This window comes from Calypte anna, chromosome 7 (genome assembly GCF_003957555.1).
Source record: "Calypte anna isolate BGI_N300 chromosome 7, bCalAnn1_v1.p, whole genome shotgun sequence".
NCBI classification, from domain to species: domain Eukaryota; kingdom Metazoa; phylum Chordata; class Aves; order Apodiformes; family Trochilidae; genus Calypte; species Calypte anna.
In genome coordinates this window covers 9695480-9723181 of record NC_044253.1, presented here as the reverse complement: position 1 = coordinate 9723181, position 27702 = coordinate 9695480, and the positions used below count along the sequence as shown (strand labels likewise).

Sequence of the window (27702 nt, the reverse complement as noted above, 5' to 3'; positions counted from 1 at the left end):
CAGTGACTCCCAAATTCAGCCATTGCATTAGGATCCCTCCACCCCAAATCTGCACAAAGGCAACATGCCCATCCCCTTTCTGTCTGTTGCCCCCCCATTCCAGAGCCAGACTCTCTCAGGCAGAACTGCCTTTATTCTAGAACACACATAACAGTTCTCTTGACTAAACAAGAAATACTGCCTTATAAATAAATTATACTATTTGTCACGACACACATGGGAAATACTTACAGCTCTGACTCGCAGAAGGTGTGATATGACAGACTGCAGTTCATCACTATAGTGTTTTAGCTCAGTAAACCTCCTGGGAGCAGGAAACAGATAGTAGATCATTAGCCATCCTGAAAACCACCTTCACAGACTGCCAGACAGAGACACGGGGCTGCAGCCAGCGGGACCGAGCCCGGATTACGTTGAGGTGGAATTAGCTGAAGGCTCCTAAAGAAGTGACTGCAGAGTTTGATTTCCCTAAAGTGAACAACTCAACACTTGCATAACTGCTGGTTTTTATATAAATGATAAAACTTCAGAACAAATTAAGAGAAAATTTAGTGAAATATAAGTTAATAACTGAAATCACTTCATCACTGTGTTAGGGTTTTTTTTGCTTGCTTGTTGGTTTGATTTGTTTTTTCTTTTTTTTTTTAAAAAGATGGGATTTATAGAAGCAAGCATGAGTGAAGAGAATACTTCAAATAAGTACAAAACCAAAATCTACTGAAGAACTAATACTTCCAAATAAAAATGCATTCACATTTCTGACTTGACAAAGACACTTTACTTTCAAGCTGCCATCTAGCACCTTTTGAATATGCTTCAGCAGTTTAAGGAAGCATTCACAGTTACCACAATTCCTCTAAGGCTAGGCCATACAGTAACTGTTCCTAGTTATATCTGACACCCTGCTGAGACCTGTACCTGCACAGGAGCCACACACAGCTAAAAGCCCTCAAGTCACTGCATTTCAACAAGATGCTAACCAGGTAACCCACTGCAAGTGACCATATGCACATGACTAACTTGGCCCTACTGAAAAGATGTTTTATCCACACCCCCAGTTAAGCCTTGGTGGTGTGTTTAAGTTGATACATTTACCTGATGCTAATGAAGAGTGTGAATTAATTGCCACAGCTTTGTTAGTGACAGGTAAGCAATTAAGCCACAGCAACAGGTATGCCTGTACATGTAAACCTTCCTTACTATATACAAGTTAACTCAACATACTTTGGTACACAAGAATAAATTTCAACCAGATAGGAAGCCACAAACACCTTTACCTAAATTGCTAAGCAATTATCTGAAAATAAACAAACACAGAAGGATGTAGCTAGAATTAAGGAATGGAAGACTAAGATTAGCCTTCCAGGTTGATGTTGAAGTATTAAAACCTTCATCCCTCCTCCCACCACGAGCACACAGTCATGTTTGTGTTTCAAAATAGTTTGCACCCAAGAGGTCTTGCTGACATGAGTCAGGTCACCTGCTTTGGGTGACCAAATATGAAATTCTAGGGGTTTCCCTTTAACATCTTTTCTTTCCCTGCCAGGAAGTCTTTCCCCCCAAAATATTCACCTCCTTACATTCAGGAAGTAGGAGCTTTACCTTTTTTTTACCATTTCTACTATTTTTCATCTCCAAGGAGCACCTTTTATAGGATTATGACAGACAGAGGGTTAAAGTACATAAAAAGATTTAAAAGCCAGCAGAGAAACTGTATGGAAAAAATAAATATAGGCATTGATCTGCACGGTGGTGTTTAGAGAGCAATCTTTTCAGTTTACACTTTATAAAATATGCACCAGGGCTGCATGTCAGACAGCTGCAGACACGTACAGTGAAGATACTTGAAATAATTGAATGAAAAACAAAAGATTAAAAAGCATTCCTTCAGTTCAGGAAGACTCCTCTTTCCACTCCAGAAATTCAAAATTAAAAGTTTTATTTATCCTGTTTTGCGGCACAGAAACTTTTAGGAATGCCATGCTCCATGAAGGTAAGAGGCAGAAACCTAAGAGGACTTTTGGCATCCTGGACTCAAGCAACAATACATCTTTTCCCATGCTGATTCCTCCTCCATTAAAAAATAAAATAATAAAAATCACCCATCTGTCTTCTTTTTATTGTCTTGGAAAAACATAAACCAAAGCAATTCTATTTATAGTGATGCTTTTTTTTTTGCCCAGTCTTCCAAGACTGAAAATTTTATAAATATAATCTTTCAGAAAAAAGTTTATAAGAGACTTATGATGTTGCAAATGTAAGGTTTATTTCTCAAGTACTTGTTTTAATCCTACTCATTGCTCATTTCAAAAATCTATATAATTGTGAAGTAATAAACTGAGTTTGGCAGGGCACACAAAGGGATGTTTATTCCCCTGTGTGATAGAAAAGTGAAACAAGACGTAGCTTTGGCACTCAGAAACAAGCCTAGTGCTTTTACCTTGGTTTCACTGGTTCTGAAACATTACCAACAGACAAGGTATTTAATTGAACTATTAAGTAGAACTTCAGACACAAATAAAGTACAGATCAGGCCATATTTCTGCAGAACACCACTAGGTTTCTTCTTAAAAATATATTTTACAGTACTGGTAAAGAAGAAAATGTCATTTACAGAACACAATATTTTAATACAAGTTATTTACTTTGTGAATTTTCTTTGGTAGAACTCTTCCCTACATCAAGGTGAGCAGCACTATTTTCAAGTTTTGTAAAGGAAGAACAGTACTGTTCACTAAAGAATAAGCCATTTTTCCACCTAAACAGACAAAAAAAGGAGAGCTACTTTGTTGTGTGTTTTTCTGTTTGTTTGGGTTTTTGTCTTAGGAAGGGATTCAGTTTGCTAGAGAAACTTTGCACCTAAAAAAACCTTGCTGTTTTGATGACAGCACAGAAAGATAACTAGGATGAGTGCCATGAGACCAAATTAGAGAGGCCTGCACCGGATACAAATTTAACTCCCAGCATCAGAATACAACATTTTAATCACCATATAATTCCATCATTAAAGATATGAATTGCTTCCCCCAGGAGAAGTGGGGAGTTTCCAGTCCACATTTGAACTCCTAGAACAGCATCATTTCAGCTTTTAAAAGCTCCTCACGTTGCCCTGCAGCTGAAGAGCTGCAGCTCCCAGTCCAGGTTGTCTCACAGAGCTGGGGAGCTGCAGCTTCTTTTCTTGCCCTGGCCCAGGAACCTGAAAGCCTACACTCCACACAGCAGTCACATCTGTTTCACCAAGGTGAGCTTGCTGAACCCACTTTACCACCTAGTCACACAAGCACCAAAGGTAACAAGGGTTAAGGTGTTGAGATTTAAGTGTGCTAAGCAGAGCAAGGCACTGCTCTTTCTGTGAGAGACACACATGCTACACGAAATGTACTCTCCAAACTGATTAAGTTATGCTCATCAGTTATTTATTAAACAACTAGTATGCAAAAATTCAATTTGGAAGCTATGCAGCTGGCAGAATACAAAAGAAAGAATGTGCCTTATCTCTTCAAGTGCTGTGAAACCTCCTTTAATAGAGATCCTCAGGGACTGTTTTTGTTACAAGCCCTTCCTCACGTTTTCCTTGTATAAGCTCCTTTCCTGCTTTTTACCAAAATACTTCTGACAACAGCTTTGCTTTAAGAAACATTAAGTTACCATGAAAGACAACAGTTTATATCTCCTCTCAGCCCTAACCAGTCTTGCTCACTTATGACTACAGGAAGAGTACTTGGCAAGGTTTCCCTGCCATTAAAGCAGGAAAAACTAACTCTGATCAGCCACAAAGATGATGAAGGATGAAACATTCAAACAAGGGTCCAATCTCGCCTGTAGCTACTGACAGAATTGCTGCCTTTTGATCTCATTTGTGAATGTTACTTTTGATACTAAGCTGTAGCTAAGTTTCTTTACTGCCACAAAAGGCTACAAAAGCAAACAGAGGCTAAAGGAGAGACTACACCAAATCACCTCTATAAAGAGTTTCATAAAGGTAACATCCTTAATACAATACCCCACATGACGGGGAAGCACAAAGGGAACAGACAACACAAAGCACTCAGGCAAATGGACAGTCCCTAAAAAGCATCTCCCATTGCCACTATCAGACTTCAGAGGCCTCTGTGTCTGAATGCCTCTCTCTATTGCTTTGTAAATGGCAAACAGCTACATCCCTTGAGCCTACTGCTGCACACTGTTTCTAATTATTGCAGAAGTAGAAATGCTAATTTTACCCTCCTCACATCACTTAGGGCATGATCAGCCTCCTGCTACACACCCTTACACTTCTGAGCCATTTGCTTGAGAGCACAGTGCTCTAGTGCCTGTCCCAGAGCTTCCCAAACTGCAAGAGAGCTGAACTGACCTTGGGACTTCCAAAAGCATCTGTGAAAATTGGCAGCTTGAAGAGAACTATGAACTGCAACACCAGGGTGCTTGCATCCAGAATCACACACTAGCAGATTTTTGGAAAGACCTCCTCTCAATCTGTATTCTGTTCAGGCCTGTAGAGATTTCTTTACCAACAAATATTACAGGGTGCTTTTTCAAAGTCTGTTTTTGGTGGGATTCTTTTGTCTCTTCCTTTTAATTTAGCTAAAATGAAATACTCATTCTGCATCAAGTAAGTGATGGCATTTTTCCAAATGCTCCTAGAAACAGTATTTATCAAACCTTTTCACACTACCTCCTTACTGTGCTGCTTTTAAATTTGAAGTGCAGAAAGATAATTTTTCTGTTCTGAATTTATTCTAAGGATAGAAAATATTCTCTCATCAGAAGTGACAGTTGTAACTGAAAAAGGGAAAGGGAGAGAGGAAGGATGTGGAATCTTACTTGTCTGGGTTTTTCACTCTGAATGTTGCATTAAGAGCTTTTAATCTGGAATCTGCCTGAAAAAAGGGGAAAAAAGCTGTGTTAATTTAATGCAATTAAATTCCAGCGACAAAAAAAAAAAAAAAAATCTCAGCCTTCTGGCAGCACCATTAGAAAAAAATCCTGCCTTCCTGGCATAGTTAAATCTTCAGGCATTTAACAACTTGACACTAGCTACCCTGCATGTCAGCTTGTTTTATGGAAAAGTCAAAAAACTAAGCTATGTTTGTGAACTAGGATGTAAACAGTATCCACTAAAATTAAGCTGGTATAACCCAAATCCCACAAAATTAGTCCCTTTGTAAAATGTTACACAAATCATACAAGCTAAGATACACAGCCCTGCATTCTTTTTAGATGAAGCAATGAGGTAACATAAGACCATATGGACAAACTATTTTATATTTTTCAAACCAAATAAAACCAGTGGTAGAGTGACCTCTATATGCTTTTTATTACTAGGAATAGTTCCCCAGTGAAATCAAAATCTTATATATGGTGTTCCCTTATTTTATTACTTGCTTTACAGAAAATATGTAATTTGTATTTCAGAATAGAGCCATTTTTAAAGCAATGTTCTTTCCCAAAACAGAGCATATATAAATTTCTACAAAATAAAGTTCAATACCTAATTAAAAAGGTAATTGGCTACTACATTTTTTGAGATGTTGGTTTACCTATGCCTGCAACAGCAATAAGGAACCCCTCTAAGGAGGTGGTATTTGGGGTTTTTTCAGTTTAATTGCTCATTGAACTGTGCAATGAGTATTTACTCTTAATGAGACACAAGCACAGATGAAATATCCCAACCTTATCCCCAGAGGTCCCACATCACCATAACTTTTCATTCCTATATGGCACCTTACCTACAGCTCACTTGGGGTCATCTGTACTTCATGAAAACTCCAACACCAGGAAAATACCTGAAGCTTATTTTTTATCAAAACATCCCTCTTTTCAGTGAAAGAAAAACAGACACATCTTATAAGGTGTATGGATTTCCTACAGTCTACTCTTCTAGCTAACAGATTGTGCTGCAACTGCTAGCAATAAGTTACTTCAGCTGTATTTGCTGGTGCTTGTGTATGACACAGGAATATTTTGTGCACTGTTACAGCCAACTTGGAGCTTGAAGAGCTTTGAATTTGACACTGAAGGAAGAATCTTTTCCCAAACCAAAAACACAGTCTCCCTTTTAGGGCCCTTGCAATCATTTCCACAGATGAAATAACCACAGTTTCACCTATCACTATTCCCATATTTAAATACCACCACTAGTCCCTTTCGCCTGGAAACACCTCTGTGTCTGGAGGACACTTAGGAGAGAATCCAAGCTGAAGGAAAAGCAGCTTGCTTCTTGCAACTAGAATGAGAGCTACTGACAGAAAACTTGGCTAACTTTAGCTGTCCTTTCAATCACCAAACCACCAATACAAAACACAACCCACACACTGAAAGGTGAGTGAATGACACCTGCATGACTAAGGCTGCCTGACACTGGAATAAAACAGGTTCATTGCATTGCTACACACACTGCTCATCTGAGAATATCTTGCAGAAGGAAAAGGCAGCATGGGGAACCCATCCAAGATAGCACATGAACACAAAACATCAGTAACTCCAAGTTCCAGCCTTTATTCAGAGTGCTCCAGAGGCTTGTATGGCCTTGGACCTCCTACTGCTATAACCCAAGGAGACATTATACAACTCAGTCAGATTTCAGGTCATTCCCATGCACCTCTGTGTATTTCTCACCCATTCTTTCACAGCACAAACTCCACCAAGCTACGCTGACCTTAAACCAGAGCCCTTCCCTCTAAGGAGCCATTTCACAAGATACTGTATTATGTTCAAACTGCAGACACCAAAAACCACTCAAGTTTGTTGGTACAGCCTTCACATTAGGGGGTTTACACCTGAACAGCATCATTTCCCACACTACAGTTAGAGGGTAAGTTTTTCCTTTTTGTAAGAGACACATGTAGCATTCTGAAGGAAGAATTCAGTAAGTACACATCACTGTCAGGCAGGAACAAAGATCCTGCCAATTCCTGACCACCTAAGTATGGTTATTTCCCTCTTGCAGTTTACAGCACAGTAACTCCCACACACCACTTCTGAGCATTCGCACCCCAGAATTAGAAAAATGTCTCTCCTGCCTTAAACTTAAGACTTCTATGCACCAGCACTTTAGAGATGAACTCCCCATCACATGGGGTGCACCCAATGAGTTTTCAGACAGTTAATTCCCACTATGATCCTATAATCATTTCAGTAAATTAGAGAGAGAGAGAAATAATCTCCCTCCTAAACTAAAGGAAGACTTAAAATCCCAAGTGACAAATCCCTTAGAGAATAAAATTAAGGGCTGGTGGTGGGAGGAAGGAAAGAGATGATTTAACTATTGCTGGCAGAGTAAACAAAGTCTCCAATATTTACATTCAACTATAACATGCTACACTGCATTAATGCCTAATCTAAAGTTTAGTTAGCCTGGTTCAAGCCCCTTGGGACAAAAGACACATCCTGCTTTAATGCAGCAGCATGTAAACCTGTAGTCTGATTCTAGCCTGAGCCATGTAGTAAATAGAGGTTTGTCCTCCAGAGTAGTGCTAAATAACCTCCAATCTTGAGGGGTTTATACTTCAGGTATTGGACAAAGGAAAAATGCTTTTTCTCAGGCTTTTGCAAAATGTTATTTTTCTTTCCTAAGGTAACAAGAACTGTAAAAGGGAAACTATACACATAATCAAACCTAGAAGGAAAGCAGAACCTGCTCAGCTCTCATTTAATCTACAATATGGTTTCAGGTAGGCAAATACACTTTCTTTCTGTGTGCACTCCTGAATATACCCTGCCAGTACAAAATTTCTGAACACTTACGAGTGGAAGCTGAAACAAAGATGTGCTGGAGAGCAAAACACAGCTCAAGAGATCTACATTTTTTTGCATTATGCATATGAGCAATATGCAAGTCCTATCTTGGTGGAAGAAAATTATTGTAAACTTAAGTTATCAACATTAAATGTCAGTATCAAAGTCCCTTGAACTCAGAGTAAGAGCACCAGAGATTTTCTTTAGCTCTCACTAATCAGAGTAATTCTTCATAACCCACCTATTTTTCAACTGTGATTTCATGAGAGCTGATCACATTACAATGAAACAAAAGCTCAGTATTTGTCTTGATATAGTAACTTTTCCAGACATAGCTCAGCACACAGATTCTTGTCCAGTAGAGGCACATCACCTTTGATCATTTATTCCTTCAAGTCTTACACCAGTTTACCCAGCCATGAGTTCACTGATGCAAATGGCTATTTCAGCACTATTTTAAGATACATTCAGTTAAGGAGTTAAGGGGCACCAAATCAATCTGGTTTAGTCACTTTAAATAACTTATACTTGTAGAGAAATCCTGCAATTCAGACTCCTTTGCTTGCCTTTTCCTTTTCTTTTTTTTTGACATCTTGCACCAGGTTAAATCTGACACTTACCTGTAAAACAATGCTAAACTAAAGAGAAAATATACAAAAGCACTGCTGTGGCCTCCAGTGCATTTAACTCTTATAGTCATAATTCTACATTACTAGCAGAATTACAAGGCTGAGAATCAGACATAGGCATGAATTAATAATCTTCAACTTAACAACTAAGTCTTACCTAGTACATGCTAAGAACACCACTGGTTTTTGTAGTTACAAGTATACATAAAGCAATGCCTGTAACTCAGTCTGACAGTAAACACCCTTTCATAAATAGCCTAAAACACGTTTGATGGACTATTTGTGTGTCACAGTAGTCATTAGACAACTACAGTAATTACCTTTAATTGAAATCCAGTCTCATTCACCATTTCTTTCCATCCACCTTCCTAAAAATATAGGAAAAGAATGCTCAGTTAGTGATTTTAGAGTGCCACAGCTTTTCCAAGTCCTTAAGTCAATTCTTGTATCAGAAATTATACTACAGTAAGCCTGGATTCTGCCTCATCTACCCTGCCCATGTCTTCTCAAGACTCTGGGTTAAGAACAACATGTCATTATGTTGTGCTTATTTACTAATCTCCCCTCTAAAGTTCTCCTCTTCACTACTCAGAAGTAGCTCAGCTCTTTAGAAAGAAGTGGGGTTACCTTCTATTCCCTGCTGGGTTACCAGCAGCTTGATGCAGAGAGAATACAGGGAACATACAAGTGACAACTGCTCACAGTGCACACACAGTCACCTTGTTCACATGCAGCAGTTGCTCCTTCACCATTTTCAGTAGTTTTATCTGCATACTGTACTGTGCTCAGTGACCATACATGCTCAGTCTAAGATCTCTCATCAAAACACAGAAAAAAAGACACACCCAACATGTCCAAGAGCTGAAAACTGAAGAATGTAATGCTCTAGGTGACAACTGGATCACACCTTTTGTGATAACATATTGTACTGGTTTTGGATCACAACACACAAAAATGGATTAGTGATTCAAACTGCAAAGCTAAGGAAACCACAGACACCCTGAGAGTGATCTGGAAGCCAGTACTGTCTCTTGCAGCCAGCAGTATAGCATGCTAACTATTTCAGCTTTAGTCCTAAGAAGCTTTCCCAACTAAAACATACTGAGTTCCCAATATGCTGTTCCAAAGAGGTGGAAATTCTCTCTTTGGAACCTCAAAACTAGACTGGAAAAAAGCCATAAAGTCCATCAGAAGTAAAATTGTATAACTGCAGTGGGCTGCTAGGAAGCTTTCAGATGGACAGGCCTTTTCTACCTCCAATTTTTTTACGTTTTCTATCCTTCCAGATACACAAAAAGCTTTGGATCAATTGGAGGGGAGAAGACAAAACTGACAGTAACCTAAATAAAATAATCACTTAAGAACATATTTAGAAAGCACATCACTTTACCATACCTGCGTTAGAAATGAATAAAACATTTTGTCTAGGCAAAGAACAGGATGTGAAGCCACACGTAGCAAGAAGTTCTCCAAACCAATTCTTCTTCTCTCCACAAAATCTGGATCCATGTTATCTGCTGATAGCTTATGCCAAACAAAGTCAGCCTATTTAAACAGAAGAGTGTTAATACTAAATAAATAACAAGCAATACAAAGCAAGCTGCTGCCTCAGCTGCCTTACCCTTTTTTCTGGCAAAGGTGGAACAACAATATGTGGATAAGTAACTGTCAAGTAATTCCTCAGCAACTCAAATTCACTGTAACGGCGCCACAGGGAGTCCACTGGGGCACACTGCCCCTCACCCTGGGACTCCACAGCTCTGAAAGACAAAACAGCAAATTAGCAAGCTACCCCCTTCACCCTCACCAGCTCAATTATAAGAAAAAATAGGCACCCAAGTAATGGTAACTGCATAACCTGCCCATAACCTAAAATAATATTAATTTCCCACCTGCACACTTCACTTAAAATGACTTAAAATTTCTGCCTGATAGCAATCCATTTTTTTAGGAACAGGGGAAAAGTTAACACATTTTTATCACACCAGAAACAAAGAGATCACAGTAAAGTAAATGGTCACACAAGTTCTCATCACTACAGAACTAGACATTTCTCTCAGAAAAGTGTTAGGCTCTAAGCCAGCAAAATTTCATGAGCAGCTGAAGGATACAGAGTATTACAAGAAGAAATCCACTATTCAACAGGAAAGCTTTTGGTTCAGAGGATAAAAATTGTCTTGTCTGCAATAGCTAGAGTAGTTAAAAATAGAACTTCAAATATATTAACAAATTTTTAAGAATAATAAAGGATATTTCTAGAAAATAATGTAGCAAATTTCAAGGCATTTCCAATTGTTCTTGTTCAAAGGGGTATCTTCTTATATTTAAAGACTAAGGACATGTAGTCTAACAAACTACCTGAAGACAGAGTAAGCAGAAACTAAACGGAGGCATCTGAAAAATCTGTTGAAAACTTAAAGCAAACATCACCTAGCAAGGTATTAAAGGATTTTATGTTACTATAAAAGGAAAAATCATGGGATGTTAAAGGATTGAAAACTAATGTAAAAACCTGAAAAAAAAATTCCTTCTTCATACAAGACATTTTAAGCAACAAAAACAGTTTGCAATATCATAAAATAAGCACCAGGTCAGTAACACTTCTTGTCAGTTAAGATGTCAGAACAAACACAGAGAATTCAGACAAGGCATTTAACAGAAACCAGTGATGTCTATGATTACCTTAGTTCTTATATTAAATGAATCATAAACATACAAAGCACTGGCATAAACCTGTGTGAAACAGTATTAGCTATGTTAGGAGATTATCACAGATAAACTGGGGTTGGAAGGGAACTCTGCATGTCTGTAGCCCAACTCCCTTGCTCAAAGCAGGTGGCTCAGAGCCACATCCAGTGGGGTTTTGAGCATCTCCAAGGACAGAGACTTAGCACCACATTGGGCAACCCCTTCCAATGTCTGATCACTCTCACAATAAAGAGGTTTCCTTACCTTTAAGTGGAATTTTCTGTATCTGTGCTTATGGCCACTGCTTCTTGTTCTCTCTCTGTGCATCACAGAAAGAGCCTGACTCCAATTTCTTTACCTTCTTCACCAAGTATTGATACACATCACTAAGACCTGCTGAGCTGGTTCATTCAGAGACTGAACAAGTCCACCTATCTCAGCCTCTCCTTGTATGTCAGATGCTCCAAGCCCATAAATCATCTTCATGGTCCTTCCCTAGACTTGCTCCAGTATGTCCACACCCTTCTTGTACTGGGGAGCCCAGAACTGGGCACAAGAAGTTATGAACTGAAAGTACTAACTCATAAGATACAATGTAGTACACTATTCTACTGAGTATCTTCCAGCAGAATTCATGCTATGCAATTTTTGAATTCATAAGAGCTTAGAAACAGCTAAATAGCATGCAAATTATTTTTAAGCTATTCTTAACCTACAAAGTCAGATTTCTAATAACTTTACTGAAAAAATCCCAGTCCCACTCCAGAGGGGCCCCAATTATCTGATTAATTTTCTTCAAGTGTAAGAAGACTTTGGCATTAATTTCTAAACTCTCATTAGAGAAACAGCCTTGCTATATTCACATTTAGAAGTAAATTAAAATGCATGGTTACATTTTGAAGTTAAGCAATGTAATCAGAATTATGCAAAAATACAATTATTTTTTTTTTAGTAAGGCAGTACATTTTCTGTATATCTTTCCTTGCCTTGTGGAAAGGACATTTATTCCAGGTGATGGGATTTTTAGAAAAAAATTTAAAAATCACAAGGAGGAAGAAAGAAGGATGTACTCATAAGCATTTCACACAAGCCATCCCAACTGTTTGAAACTGACAAGAAAAAAAGGTGAGCACACTGCTGGCAACCACTAAATCAGACTGCCAACATCCCACAGAATTCTTCCCTATTTCACTTTAATGAAGTTGCAACCACAGCCACAGTTCTGAAGAGGGTATAAGCACAGCTTAGAGCTGGGCTGACAGACTGTGCAGCATTCCTCCCTACACTGCACAATTTAAACCTTTCAAGAACGTTTCAACTAAAAGCAGCTATCTTGTGACTGTACTGCTGCTGAGGTGGAGGTAAATTTAAATAGATAAAGAATTAAGCTACTGTGCCCCAGAAGATTAGTTGTTTAGTTGGAAGCTGAAGGCACAAAATCTCACTTTCTTAGAGGAAAAACTCCCAGCAGGGTTTGGTAAATAATCTGGCCATTCAAGAGGCTCACAGAAAAGTACTTCAGAATTAGGGGTCCCTTTAATCTCCAGCTTCAGCAGCTATCAGCCAGTTCCACTGACCTCCACCAGAGCTTTTATGAGCACTATTTCTGCATGGGTCATCACCAACCCTCAGGCAAGACTGCCACCATCAACACATCATAGATTATGTAGACTCTGTCTGAAAACATCCTGCACAAGCAAACATGAATAGGGAGACAAGAAAAACACAGGCCAGGACTGCTCTGAGAACCCAGCCACATCCCAGGAGGACCCATCTGCAGTGCAGATATAGGTGCTGCTGTACTAGCAGGAACACACCAGAGACTCACCTTGAGCTAGGCAGACACATTGCACAGAGTGAAGCAGAATGCAGCCACTTTAAAGGCAGGAAAATTACAAATCCAGATCTCAGATCTGGAACAAGAAGTTCTGTGCAATATAATGGGTGTTCTATCAGAGAAGAAGAAAAGAACTTCCCTGTCAGACCTAAGCATAACCATTTATTGGCCTGGCATAGGAGTTGGGCTTAACTAGCTCTTCTTTGGAGTTTTGACTTTTCTGGAATAGAAGAGTTTTATTATTAATATCTATGTTTTTTTTTTTCATTTAAGACATACAGCATCATCTTGTAACTAGAGGCAGGCAACATGTGCACCCACTACTGGCAGTTTAAAGCAAGTTAACACATTTCAGACACAATAATTACAGAGGCCAAAGAAGTTACCACCAAAGGTAAACTGCAAGAACAGCAGCTCACTTTACTTTCTAAATATCATTCTTATTTTTTTTGTCAATACAAGTCACTAAGGAAAAGTGCTGCTAGCCACAAATCTTTTTCATCTCCACTTAACTTATTCTTGTGGGCTTACACTGCCATGAGCAACTTTTAATGTAAAGTTTTCTACCCCAAGAATACAAAGCATTAAAAAAAAAAGTTCATTTAGCTGTTTCATTTCAACACAGTGTGTACTTCAGTGTTGTCTTCTGTCTCTAATCCAATCAATTGCCAATGCAGTGAAAATCTGAACTTATATTTATCACTTTCTGAATAACCTAGAACATCAACAATCAGCACAAAGAATGAAAGGAGTTTATCTTTCAATGAAGTTTCTGGTTCGGACATCCCCACTCTGTTTTCATGTGGGCTTCTGTAAAAACACAATTTCACAAGATGTCAGAAAAGAACTATCCTGGATTTTGGTACTATGCATCTTTAAGTGGCCTCAATATAGCACTCTCATATCAAACACAACTGCAGTAATATATATTAGTAGTACAAAGTTTGGTAGCTTGCCTTCCATAACTGATCTGCCTTAAGTCATCCTGCTCTGGCTTGCTATTCTTCCATGCACCCATTTTTTTCCAAGTCAGCTTTATTGTGTAGAAGTTGATCTGCATTTTTCTCAGAACTCACAGTTCCTGAAGTCAAAGAGATTCACATCAGTATATAATGAGCTTCAGTACTGTGAATGCTACAAAAGTGAGAACTAATGAATAGTGCTCTGCTACAAACTAACAGCAGAAAATAAACAAAATCAAGATGAATGACTTCAGAAATTTAGAAGCTGCTTCACTGATTTGAGTCTGTTTAAGAACTACATATAATCTCCTTCCATAGTACAGAATACAGGTTAGAGCAATTCAGGTTCCTATCCTACAAATATTTGGATCATCACATTTAAATATTGTAACAGTCCATTTGTCCTTTGTAAGGGCTCACGTCAACACTACATCAGTATGCTGGCACTCTGACTTCTGACAACAGAATGCTCAGTGTAAACTATGTTCTTAATTCTACAGTGAACTCTGCAGAACAGTCATGAGAAGCAGAAGCCGCAATGACCCCGTGGAGCCTTCACTGTGCAAAAATTTTCTCAAGGTGCCTACTAGCCCAGCTTTGTATTTGTCAGCATTAACAGGAACACGCCCCTTATTTTAAAAACCTGAAAAACACAGTAACCAGAGTAGTAACATCTCAGTCCAAACACACGCCAAGTATAAAGCAGAAAACTAAAGTGAAATCAAAATTTTTCTAAGGTTTCCTAGGTGTGCAGCACTTCAGCAGGGAAGGACCACAGCTTTACAGAGCTTAGAGCTGCATCAGAACAAACCACTATTATCCCACAGGAGATGCAGGCACCCTGTTTAATGTCCACATGGGGCCTCAAGAACTTGAGGAGGAAGGAAACAGACTGCCAGACCAGATCATGCCAGTCACCAACTACATCCTCCCTGCCCACACTGAAGAAACTATGGAAGTTCACTAGAACTAAAGCCTGCTGTCACTTTATTCTAACATAGCAGATGTCTGGATACCAGGTTAGGCTTCCCTAAGTCTAAATTAATCAAGCTTTACAACCCTTATGAGGGATACACAAGCCTCACATTATACCCCAAAGAAAAAGGTTAAATTAATACCAGAATAACTTGAAAATCAAACCTGTCTGAGTAGAGTTTTTTTTTTTAAATAGCATCTGATACAACCTCCTCAACATAGCCTGTGCCAAGCAGCCTGACATTGTAACTCTTCTCAAATCATACTTCCTTTATTCTAACATGCATTTATTCTCACTGCCTCAGAAGTGAGAATGCTGCCTTTTTTGGTATTAGTTGTTGCTTTTATCAAGTTCTTGTTCTGGGTGAAAAGGACTTAAGAGAAAACAAGTAAAACAATTATGACAGCAAAACAGGGAGACAGACACTTGTCCAGATAAATGTTTGGGTGTTCTTGCTCAAATCCCATTACAGAAAGCTGCACTCTAACAGCCTCAGCAAGAGGCTGCCATCACACTGCCCCTTCGTTGCAGGATGGACATCCCAGCTGCCTCTGCCACCAGCAGCACCCACCCAAGTCACTTGGGTTTTTTCAACAGGCTGTGAAACATCAGTTTTGTGACTTAATTATTGACTCAAGGGGGAAGACAATATTTCAGGATGGCAGCTGAGCAACATCCAAAAAAGATGCAATGCTTTTTAAATTAACCATTTGAATAGATTTAAGACAACTTTTGAAACTATTAATACTAGATTAAGGTTTCCCCCCAGGCTTTGATAAAGTAAAAGCAGCCAGATTCTGCTCTCGACAGAGAGCAAAGCTGTGCTGGGAAAGTGCTGTACAGTCCTCAGCGACAAGCCTGCAGCCACACCACTGCCTTTTAAATGAAGTAGTAAGTGTTTGAAACTGCATTTATGGATTTGGGTCAGGCAAGCAAGATGAGAAGAATAATTTTTTTAATCACACCAAAAATGTCTCCACCTGGTTACATATGAGACCATAAAACATCACCAATTACAAGAGCACTTCTCCCCAGGAACCCTGTTCCAGAAAGGAAGTAGAAATCCACAAAGGTACTCATTACACTTAATACCTTCATTACCATCTAATTTTTTAGACCACATTATGAACTCCACCATTAAATGCAAGTACTGCAGACCAGTTTCAATTAAGATTATAATCACTTGTTGACATTCAGTCAAACTTCTCAATTTGTTTTGGTTTTAGAAACACAATATAATACTTGTACAGTCTTCAGGCAGGAAAACCATATGTTTCCCTTCAAAGTACAGTTCTAACAATGCATGTTATTCATCGTATGAACCAACCTGCCTGAAAAAAACTAAAAGACAAAATTTAAACCTTCAGCTTTTACGTTCATAACTGATGTTATCAGAAGTGATTAGAAGATTATATTACTACAAAAGTCACGTTCATTTGCCTTAATTCCAAGTGCCAATGTGAAAACTTTAGACCATCTAATTAACCTCTTCGCATTTCCCATTTAAAACTAATTATCTTAAATGAGCCATTAAACGATTCTGAATGCAATAAAAAGAGGAATAGCTGCAAAACAGTAAATCAGATGAGAAGGAAACACATGAGTACATTTCCTTGTAAAAGCAATCACCTTTTCAATCTCGGAAGCAGCAACTTTGCTTTCAGCCTTTGACCTTCCTGTGTATGAGAAGTGACACTTCCACTCCCCTACAGCAGACAAGGTTCACTCTCTCTGTAGAGGAAAACCATTTTGGAGGGTTGGGCAACTTTTTCCATTAGCAGTTTAGAAACTGTCTTTGTATGTAAGCCTTTGAACAGGCAGAGAAGTTATTATTACAGAGCAACTATGTACTTTGTACAACACAGAAAGTTACCTGGCAAGCTGTACAACCAAGTGCCAGTTCTCTTGTCAGAAAATTTTCACAGCTAGATGATTTTTAAGTTTTTGTTAATAGTGTCACCTAAACAGCTGGCTGCATTTAACTAAAATATACATCCCCTAGGCAGGTTAATAATTCATAGTATCAGTTAAGTACAAATCAGCAGTAAAGCAAGCTTTCAGCTCCTCCATCATCTTTCATATCCTGACTCTCCCCTGTTTAAAGTTCATGCTGAATTCAGACTTTCTTCCTTTACTCCCAATACCTCCTTCTGCGGGGGCAGACAAAGACAAATCTTTGACTCTCAATGACCAAAATCTGCATTTTGTTGTTTTATCAAAAGACAGCACATATCTGCAGACATTTGTTCTGTGCCTCTCCCCAGGAAATGCATGCCTGGGCTCTTCGCCTAGCCCAAGTTGGGACAGGAGACTTTAGGAAAAGAACTCAAAGAAAACAAAACAGAGAAAAAAGTCCTGAAGTCCCATGGTGCAGCATTACTACCACTGAACTGTGACCTGGCTGGCTACTGATTTCCAAGTTCATTTCTCTCACAGAAGCATTTTTTTAAAAGCCCTTACTCTTTGGACGGGCAATTTAAGGTCTTAAGGGAGAAGAAGGCATCACTCATGTCACAGTTTAACTAATGGAAAACTTTCCAAATACTGAAAGCAGAGATAAGATTAGTAACTTCCTCAGCCATACTGGGAGAGTAACAAGCAAATACAGTGAGCTACCCTGTCAAATTACTTCAAAAGAAAGTCAGGATTAGCAGGGCTGGAAACCTGGGACCCTGCAAAGTAGTGTTACCTTTCCCTAAAGCCACATCAAAAAACCAAACCAACCAAACAAACAAAAACAAAAAACAAAAAAACCCAACCAAATCATACTTTGATCATCATATTGTGTGACCAGGAGGATCAAGCTAGAGAACTGCAAGTCAACAGGGACAGAAGTAAAGTTAACTAAATGACAGTTCTACCACTACAGCAGACATTTACTATTTTGGAGAACAAGGGAAAAGGTGCCTCTGTACGTATTGAAAGTCCATCAACACAGCACTTTGAGGTGCTCTGTGTTCTGCTTAAATTTCTGTCATGGAAAAAACAAGGAATCAAACTGAATTTGACTAGGAGTCAAATTCTGGGTTTCATATAATCTATTTTCATACAGACTCTGGTGCAAGACCCAGCTGCCTACATTTCTAAAAAGAAAGCAAATCCTAATTTAAGTGTGGTCATGGATGTTTGCCACTTCCCTTACAGAAATCCAAGTACCTACATCTCAAGAAGGAATATTTAGTTATGCATCTTGATTATAAGAATTTGTATTTGCCTTAATGTCATTTCCCATAAAGAGGTGGAAGTGTTCATCTGTTCTCACAGGGAGAATATAAAAACTAAGTTATTTTTAAATAACTGCATAGTTTAATGGAAACTGTGAAACCAAGACTAATTGAACAGAAATAGCTCACCAAAAAATCTACTTAGCTAATGCAGAAAGGCATAAATCAAGAAAAAAGGAGATGCTCTGAGGAAGCATGACCCTTGGAATTTGGGGCTCTACAGTCTCCAGCAGCAGAGTTTGTTTTGTTTCAAAGAAAGAAATCTACCTGGAAGTGTAATATTACTTTAAAAATACAAATAAACAAAAATAGCAAAAATATGAGAATGGCAATAGAGCTTTGCATTTTGAAAAGACAAAGGAAGCAACACCATCACTTGGAAAACACTTTCATCAACACTTTCATAGTGAAAGCAAGGTGTTAAAGTTTAGGTACTCAGCTTCTGTTCTGTAACAAATACAGTGGCTGTAATTGCACCTATTTTGTGTTGCATGCAATTCCTCAATTCAAATCAAAATTAAATCCTAGATAGCAGTAATAGCAGAACCCCAGCTCACATAAACATAACGCAACTACTATTAAGTGGTCTTCTTTTTATATTACTATAAACTGAGCTGTATTCTTGAGGTACAAAATATCCTATTACCCACAGACAAATTGCTGTGAAGCCCACCTACAGCTACAGGCTCAGCAGGAAGCACATTTAATAGCCAGCAATTATATTTATGCAAGAAATTCTGCCTTCTCAGCAAAAGGAATAGAGAACCTATTTTATGAGAGATGTGACAAACCCACATTTTCAATTGCTTTGTGACAAACATGTAATTGGTCTTGGTATTTGCTGACCACAGAATAAAATAAACCTTAAAGAAAGAAAGCAATCTGTGCAGCAAAATACAGTTTTGCCCCTATGAAAGAACCACTGGGAAAGACAAGCAGGAGAGAGCCTAAAGTATAAAGAAGACTGAGAAAGAAGATGCAGTCAGCACATTCTAGGCCTGCATGAAGATGCCCCCAGAGTATACTTCACATCACAGTTAGACACCAACAATTCAGATTTACTTCTTTTTTCCTTCAGAAATATCATTAAAAGAAAAATTACTTATGTCATTGTGATACGATCTTTAATATCAATACACTGTAAAAATATTTCTTAAGCATCTGAGCAACTGCCAAAAAGCTACAATAGTTGAGAAACATGATGTATGTCTATTTTGGATTTCATTCTCAAAGTTAAGCAAAAATACAGTAAATGTATCCCAGTAGGTCTCTAGGCAGTATGACTGGTTTGCTCCTTCACCAGTTAAACAAGCTAAGTAGCCTTTTAACTAGCAAGTAGAAGGCTTGTGTGATAGCATAACAATGTGAACTCTTCAGAGCCTTCACAAAATGCAACTGCTTTGCTTCAGGCTTTATCTGTACAGCAGATCATTCCCAGGGTAAACCCTTGAGGTTAAAACTGTTAACATAAAGGAAAGACAAAACTCCTAATAAAGTCTAATTTTGAAATTCTTGCTTCAGCTGAGTAACACGATCCTGCATAATAGGAGTCATCTGTGACTGCTTGGGAAGTAAGGATAAAAGTAAGAAGAGATTTCAAAGCTTTTTTCACCACTCAATACTTAAACTGGCAAGTTGTATTTGTGGTACCAAGTGTGTTGACCATACTTGTATCATTAATCTTGTTAAAACAAGACTGACAGCACTAAGTTCTCCAGTGAAAGTTCAAGCTAGTATGAAGGAAAGAAATAGTTAATTAACCCTAACCCTTAGTGCATCTACAAGGACATCATGATTAGATCAAGCAAAACACTTCAAATATAAGTGAGGCAGTAAATTTTGACCACATGACACAAGTCATAAGACTTCTTGATTTTCTTGTGATTTCAAACAAGCCCAACCATTACTTCAGACCACAATGCACAAGAAGCTCTCTCACACACAAGCTGCACATATAACCTCAAATATATATGTACAAAAAACAAGCCAACCCATGTCTAAGAAATAACCAAGCAGTTATTGATGCCATATTAAAGCAACATCCTTCAAGCACACGGTTTTCCACCCAGCTCCAAATGAAGAATTACAGTATCCAGTTACACAATACAAGATTTAATACTGAACTGGAGATCAGATGCCAAGTTTTCATGGGAAAAGGTCCTCCAGGGTAGCTTGATAACTGCACAACAAATCATACACCAGCTAAATCCTCTCATCAACTGAACCTGAACATTTTTAGTGGTGGAAGGAGGGAGAATCTGTTTGGAATGGCACAACCACATACTCTGAGAGCGAACTCTCATCACCCACCTTGTCTCAATGAGGTATGCAGTATATGTTTCTTGCATGTTCATGGCATTCCTCCCAGTCCGCTTTTCAGCTTCCGAAACAGTGATTTCCATTTTTTTTATCAAACAGTCTTCCATCTTTTAAAGGAGGAAAATAAAGGTTCATGTAACATTAGCCACACAAGGCAAAGGCTGCTAACCCTGCCTCCCCTTCTTCTTGCACCACATTCATTCAAATAAGACAGGTCTCTATAGGATAAAGGCTAAGGCAGTTTTATACCTATCTTCTGTATCACATTAGCAAATAAAAACAGAAAACCTGCTTTAGGGGAAAAAAACAAATACACAATTTTGAATACCAAAAGCCGTCGTGAGCCAATAAAATACAAGGAGGAGAAATATTTTTCCTTATAGATAACAAAGTAACCTTTTTCAAAAACAAGCAAACCAGCCCCAGTACTTTCTACCCAAGCACTTCCCAAATACTGGTGACTTCCTCCTCAGGACACCTGGGACACACATAACCACCTCTCCCCTTTCACAGGAAACAGAATATATCCGGACTGAAATGTTTTGCTTTTAATCTCTCAGAGGAGGATCGTTATCTTTTACACCTTGGCAGGCAGAAGTCAGTCCGGACCAAACACCCACCCTGGAACGGCAGAGCTCTGGAAACCTCCAGCTGAATGCAGCAGGGAGGGGGATTTATTTGTGAAACTCGGGGAAGGTGGAGGGCAACAAACTGAAGAAAAAATTAATAATAATAATAATAAAATAATAATAATCATCATCATCAAGCATAAAGGAGCAGGGCAGTCAGCACACAAAGCCCTCCAACAGCGGCCAAAGAGGTACCGAGAGGAGGCGAATCCCACTTCTCGGAGGGACATGCTGCACAGCTCAGCCTCAGGCAGGGTCTCTAGCCCGGGCAGGCAGAGGGAGGGCTCATCCCACCTGTAGCCCCTTCCCGCTACCGCCGGGTCCCGGTCTCCCCGCACCGGCCGACCTCCGCACCCCTCCCCTCCCGCCCCGGACCGGCGGCGCGGCTGCCGGGCAGCGCGCTCAGGAAAGCCCGGCGCTCGGCCCCGGCGGAGTAGGCCGTGCCGAGGCCGGCGGCCCGCGGGAGGGTCCCGTCCCCGCCCCGCCGCCACCCGCCACCCCCTCACCGTGGCCGCCGTGGCTGCGGGCTGCTCCGGGGGCGGGAAGCCGCTGCGGGGCGCGGCGCCGTCCTCCTCCGGATGGCTATCGCTCGGCTCGGCCTCGGAGCTCTCCATGGGGATAAGGGGCTCGGCCGCCTCCCTCCGCGCAGGCGCTGAGGCCGGCTCCGGCGGGCAAACTCATCGCAGGTCCTGGAGAGCGGCGGGGCGGGGGGTGTGGGGTGCGTGGCCGCCCGGGGGCCGGCGCTGCCCGCGGGGCGAGGCGAGGCGGGTCCCGCCGGTCCTCAGCCCTTCTCCGGCCCTGCCGTGCCTCCCGCCCCGGCCGGAGCTCATCGAGGAGGTTGAGCTGAGCCCTTCCGAGGCTGCCGGCCTCCTGCCCAGCCCTGCCCGGTGGGGTGCCCGGCGGTGGGCACCTCTCCGCCCACAGCGAGGTGTAGACACCCCCCGTGGTGGTAATGGTCGCCGGGCAGCTGAGCCTCCTGCCCAGGAGAGGGACGGACATTCCGCCGTCCCCCGGACGCTCATCGCCGCTCAGACAGCTGTAAAGGTTTATTTCTAAGATTTATTTTGTTTATTTCTAAGATTTTTTTTTTTTTTTTTGGTGTTCCTCTCACTTCCCAGGCCACTGAGGAGTGTCCGATACACCCATGCTGTGTCTCACCTTCCATCTGTAGCAGGGCAACTTGTCATTTCGCTTTATAGACTCAGCAACTATTAACTTTCCCGCAGCAGGTTTGTGACCATGAGGCAGTCGGGTTTGGAGGTTTTTTTGGGTTTGTTTTTTTTTTGAGCCCCTCATTTCCCCACTCTCGGTCCTTGACAAGCACCGAAGGACACAGTCACTCACTCTGTGCCGGCTTTTACCTGCCCTGCCTTCTCCATCGCCTCCCTCCCAGCCGTGCCACAGCATCCAGGAGGACGTTGTCCTGCCCAGCATCGCTGTGGGATAGCACTGATGTTTGTCCCATCCAGCCACGCTTCCCCAGGAGGTACTCCAGCAATTAAAAATCCCCCGAATCCGGCTATGGGGAAGCCTTGACCATTTATGAAGTAACAGTCCCAGCACCCTCATCTCTTCTTCAAAAGAAACAAATCTTACTGTGCATTCCTATTGTGTCCCTTTGGAGGGACATTCAGCAAGCCTGACCCGCAGCTCTTACTGAGCATCAGTTAATACATCACCTATACATATCCACACCTTCACCATTGCAGCCTTTGGTTCTGCTTCCTCACGAACCCGTGGTGCCCACACACTCCTTGTGGGACCACCAAAGTGGATGGAGAGATTCTTCCTTTTTTATTCCTCATACTCCAAACATCATCTGGACACTCAGGAGCAGCCCTGTCATTCCACAGTTTACATATCACATCACACCCTTGATATTTCCCATTTTTTGGACCGGATTCATGTCCTTTGACTCAGGCACTACATTTTTTATTATTTCCTTTTTTTATATCCCTGTCCTTTTCAAACCCAGGTTAAAGGGCACCTCAGGGGAATCAAAAATTAATATTCAAACTTCTTTGCTTTTCTTTTTTTCTGCTTTGAGTAGGAAACAGTAATTTTTCTTAATGTTGGCCAGAGCTGAATTTGCATACATTTTTCATCCAAAAATTAATCTTTTTCTTTCAACAACAATTAAAATAAATCTCAAAATCCCCTTTGAAGATGCCATGAATTAATATTTGGCGTCTGGTTTCTATTCTGTTGTCTCCAATGTTTATTCAACTTTTTCCTCAGATTGTTTGAACTGATACATCAATCCCTCTTTTCCCACCCCTCCACCACCATAGCTGGATGGAGTTTCCCGAGCTTTTCCACAAAAGGCTTTCCTAGAGCAAGTTTTTTACAAATATGTGAGCTATGATTTGTCCTCTGAATAGAACTGATTTAAGATTTGTTTTCTAAACCTGAAGTCCAGTTTAGATGTAAAAGCATGATTGCACTTTGTAAAACAAAGTCTGTTTTTCATTATGATATGGTTTTCTAATGTTTACTCAAGATGTACATTGAGATACATACCTTGTATCAATTACACTTGCATTTGCAGGATGTGCATACTGAAATTTTCCTGATCTATATCAGCGATATAATGGAAATATTTACATGCAGCTCATGCAGGATATCATACTTGGTATTAAATATTTTTATTATGGAAACAGTATTATCAATAAAGTACAGTACTGTTTTGCAGGTCTAACCTTCAGTCATTTCAAAACCTATATTCAGCGTTGAATTTTCTTAATACTGCTATGAGATCTGGAGACGTGTTAAAACACTACTTTTGTAGGAGAAGGATAATGACAGAAGTGCCCAAATCAAGATGACCAAGAGCCTGGGTAGCCCTCACATACAGCATAGCCTGGGGAGCTTTAGGGGAGAACACGAGGGGGCCTGAAAAACTGGCATGCAATGGAGAGGTCTTCAATAAGCACCCAAGTTTTCAACAAAGTGTTCTTCCTGAGCCACATTTCCACACCTCAACTCACAAACTGAACCAATGGTATTTTGTGACAGAAGAATGGTCCCAGCACAGTACTGCTTTCAGGAGTACTTCCAGCACTTGCATTACTTTGGTCAAAATGAGCCTTGGCATTTACCCCCTAGGTAGACCTAAACACTAGTGCAGTCAGGCTGCCTTTGAACCCCTTCTTGTCAGAATGCAAGTTTCCTGCTGGTGACTCTAACCAGGACACTCTTCTGCTCTTTAGCATCTTTACTAGGAAGCATATGCTTTGTTTTTCAAACATAAAAAGGCAACCTCAGCTCAGCTTCCTACCTATGAGTCCCTTCAGACTCTGATGCTGTCATCAGAGAGGTGGATTTTCTCAAAAACAATCTTTTCCCATCAAAGTACAAATGACTTCTTTACCAGAGAGGTACACAGCTTACAGCAGAGAAAGCAATACCTGACATTCACCAAACAAGGATGCTCTTTCTGCAAGTTTGAATATGATTACTCTAAGCCATGACAACATATGCAGAAGGAGCAGACTGCTTTAGTGCCCTCCTCTCAGCCCTTCCTGACCCCCGGCACAGTCTCTGACAAACAGGAATCCCATCTTTTCCTAGGCTGTAAATCCATTAGTCTTACTTTGGACAAACTGTTTCATTTCACTGAAGAAAGTTCAGCAAGGTATGTACCTTGCAACTAGCTCCCTGACACTTTTAGGTTGTGTGTTCCCTCTCCTGCTAGGTTCTTTTGACAGCTTCCTTTGCTCTAGCAGATAACACACTTTAAACAAACAATACATGCCATACTCATGGGAAACAGGCTGGATAATTTCCACCTTTTCACAGCATTAATTTTCAGTAACTTAATTTAGAGTTCTTCATCCTTCAAGTTTTGAGAGGCAGTAAGAATTACATAATAGTATAACTATACCACCAACAACCATGCCCTTGCTACTGGGGCTTAAATATGAACACCTAAAACAGTGGCTATGATTTACACTTATCCTGCAACACTCTGGTCTTTCATTAACCCAGGAAGGGTTAATGAAAGGGTTAATAACCAGTTGATATTCCAGGGTTAATAACCAGCTGATGAGAGAGGTGTGTGCCTGCTGCCCCTGCAGTGTCTGCCTGTGCTGGTGCTCACCAGCAGAGAGGTAGAACATGAGTAGATTCATGGAGCAACACAGCTGGAGATGAGCACCCACCAATCACACCACATGTATTTTAGGCACTATTTTCTAGGGTGCTTCCAGCCCATCCCTAGGGATTAGCCACCCTTCACACCTTCCAGCTTAGCTGCTGGTGAAAAAAAAATCTGGCGCGTGCCTGCCCTAAGACTGCAAGCCAAAGCAGGACAGCCAGGAGTTTTCCTTCAAAAGCACATTCCTGATCTGTAGTTCAGGCTCCTGGATCCTATCAGAAATTCACTACCAGTAACAATAATACAGAGATCACGAGCCAGGCTGTCAGAATTGCTCATGCCTCCCTCTGCAGGCTAATTCCTTCAGACCAGAAGGTGCTTGCTAACCAGGGGCCTCTGGCAGCTGAAGTGATGCCAGCTTGTGCTTTCGGTCTTTAAAGGCTGATCCTGACTGAAGACACTGGCGTCTGTCTGCATCTGATGTCATTGGCATGATGGATGGAGCAGAAAACAGTGCTTGGAACTGCCAAGGAGCTGTCAATAAAATATATGAGTAGCTGCTTCAGCATGGAAGAGTGGAGGGGGAAAAGTCAGTTTAAAAAGAATAAATGGGAAATCCTCTCCTCACATGACTCCAGCCTCCTCATAGGCACATGTCATCTGAATGAATTTGCTATGCATTAAATAGTATAAAAATCAACATTTTGTTAATTATTTGGAGAAAGAAGGACTCACGGAAAGATAAGTGGAGGGTGGAAGGGAGATCTGTGTGTCTTTCAAGGGGGAAAGGAAAGGACCTGGTCCCAGTCCAGCTGAAACTGGTAGCAATGGTTTCCATTTATTTCAGCAACAAAAGATCTGGACCCATGAATACAAACAAGAAAGCCAAAACTAGTCCCCATTTTTGAAGGAATCTGTACAAGCACACCAATAGTGTGAATTAAAGTTTTGCTGAAAGTGGCTTCAAAAGTGGCAAAAAGAGAGCGGTGAGAAAAAACCTCAAAATGTCATAGTAAGAAAGCAGAAAGGTATGGGAGAGAACTGAACAGAAAAAAACCCAAAGAACTCAGTAACAGTGTAATTAGTAAAGATGGGCAAGTTAGGCCTTTACTTACACTTGATGCAGCTTTGGTCAAGGAGCCCTTTGCATGCAGTCTAAGAGACATTAGAAGTTATGGTAGGGTTTTTGGACTATGGAAAGACTCTGATAAAAGCCAGGCATCCCTCAAAAAATGCATTTATCCTGTGTGGCTACCAGAACGAGTGATGGCTGAGGGGCAGGAGCATGGCAGGGTGAATCTGATATCAAAAGCTTAAAAAAGCAGATGCCACAGATATCAGTCCAGTCATGTAATGTGCAAGAAATGTAGAGGTGCAAGGAAACATCTGATTGCAGAAGTAAGACCAGCACCTTTTCTTATAGTCATTTAGAACCCAATGCCCCTGCAATAATCTTTGGATTCTAGCAGGCATAGAGGAGGTCCAGGGAAACTCGGGAGCTTTGGCCATTGCATTAACACTGTCCAGACATGGATACACAGTTCCTTTCTTCCCCTTCTCTCCCTTCACACCCCTTGTCACGTGAAGGTGGTCCTTGCCCCTGGGAGGAATAAGAGTTTTTACTCACCTGGGTCTGGCACATGCCCATGGTGATGTTACCCTGCATGAGGGTGTTTAGTGCACACATTGGGAGCTTCAAATCTATTGACTGATTTCAGAGCCTTGCCTCCCACAGTGGGAACCCAGGCTGTTTGAAACCTTCATTTAAATATACACTATATTGTTTCAGGTGGCCCAAGTTTTATATTACTTCTCTAGTAAATATCTTCCAGCTCCTAAATGAGAACTTTGGGAAAACTGCTCCCACAATGCAACATAAAATCACCCTGCAGAGACCTCATGTTCCTCAGCTTAAATCCAGTCTTCAGTGTGTCTTGAATTATGAGATTGTCCAGACCACTAATAAAGGAGCAGGGGAATTTACACCAAAAGGCATAAACAAGTCAATAATAAAAATAACCATTTATCTCTTTCTTCCTCCCCAATGTCTTATGCCAAAGGTCATTGTGTTCTCTCATGGAAGCAAGGCTCTACAATGTGAGTTTAGACACTTTCGGCTAAACCACAGAGTTCTTACTCACTTTTCCCTGAGTAACTCTGTTGGATTTTTAGTTTGCATTTTTTCCTTGGATAAGGTCTGAGAAATAAGCAGGGGCTCCAGAACAGAGCTGTTGATCAGAGAAAAGCCCAGGTCAGTGGGGCACGGGCTTCATGGCTCCCTGCCCAAGCCAGAGTGACTACACCATAGCACTGGGAAAGAAAAAAGCTACCAGGCTTCTTCCAGTTTTGCAGATGAGATTCACTTACAACAGCATCAACTCAGTGGGCTGAAAATGCAGCTTATGGGAGGGTACATCCAGCTCTGTGCCATCTTAGATGCAGCAAGTGCCAAACACTCAGGTTCCCTCTCTGCAGAAAGCAGCCTGCAGAGCCCAGCAGCCAGGTCCCAAAGCAACCCCTTGCCCATGTCAGCATGACAACCACTTTTTACCAAGCAGCAGGTCTAACACCTTCTAGAAATAAGCAGAGCTGTTTATGAAGAGCA

The 27702-nt window shown here is 40.7% G+C and overlaps 1 protein-coding gene across 1 annotated transcript in view; it reads right to left on the bottom strand.

Moving 5' to 3' along the window:
* The window catches only part of SNX4 (sorting nexin 4), a 34600-nt gene extending 12891 nt beyond the window's left edge, over window positions 1-21709 (bottom strand). The window contains exons 1-7 of the mRNA XM_030454605.1: window positions 21508-21709; window positions 20364-20479; window positions 9988-10126; window positions 9762-9911; window positions 8687-8734; window positions 4825-4880; window positions 232-304 (exon numbers count right to left, since the gene is read on the bottom strand). Coding sequence (XP_030310465.1) covers window positions 232-304; window positions 4825-4880; window positions 8687-8734; window positions 9762-9911; window positions 9988-10126; window positions 20364-20479; window positions 21508-21615 — 690 coding nt within the window. The 5' untranslated portion in view covers window positions 21616-21709. The remainder of the gene's footprint in view (window positions 1-231; window positions 305-4824; window positions 4881-8686; window positions 8735-9761; window positions 9912-9987; window positions 10127-20363; window positions 20480-21507) is intronic.
* Between the last annotated feature and the right edge of the window lie 5993 nt (window positions 21710-27702).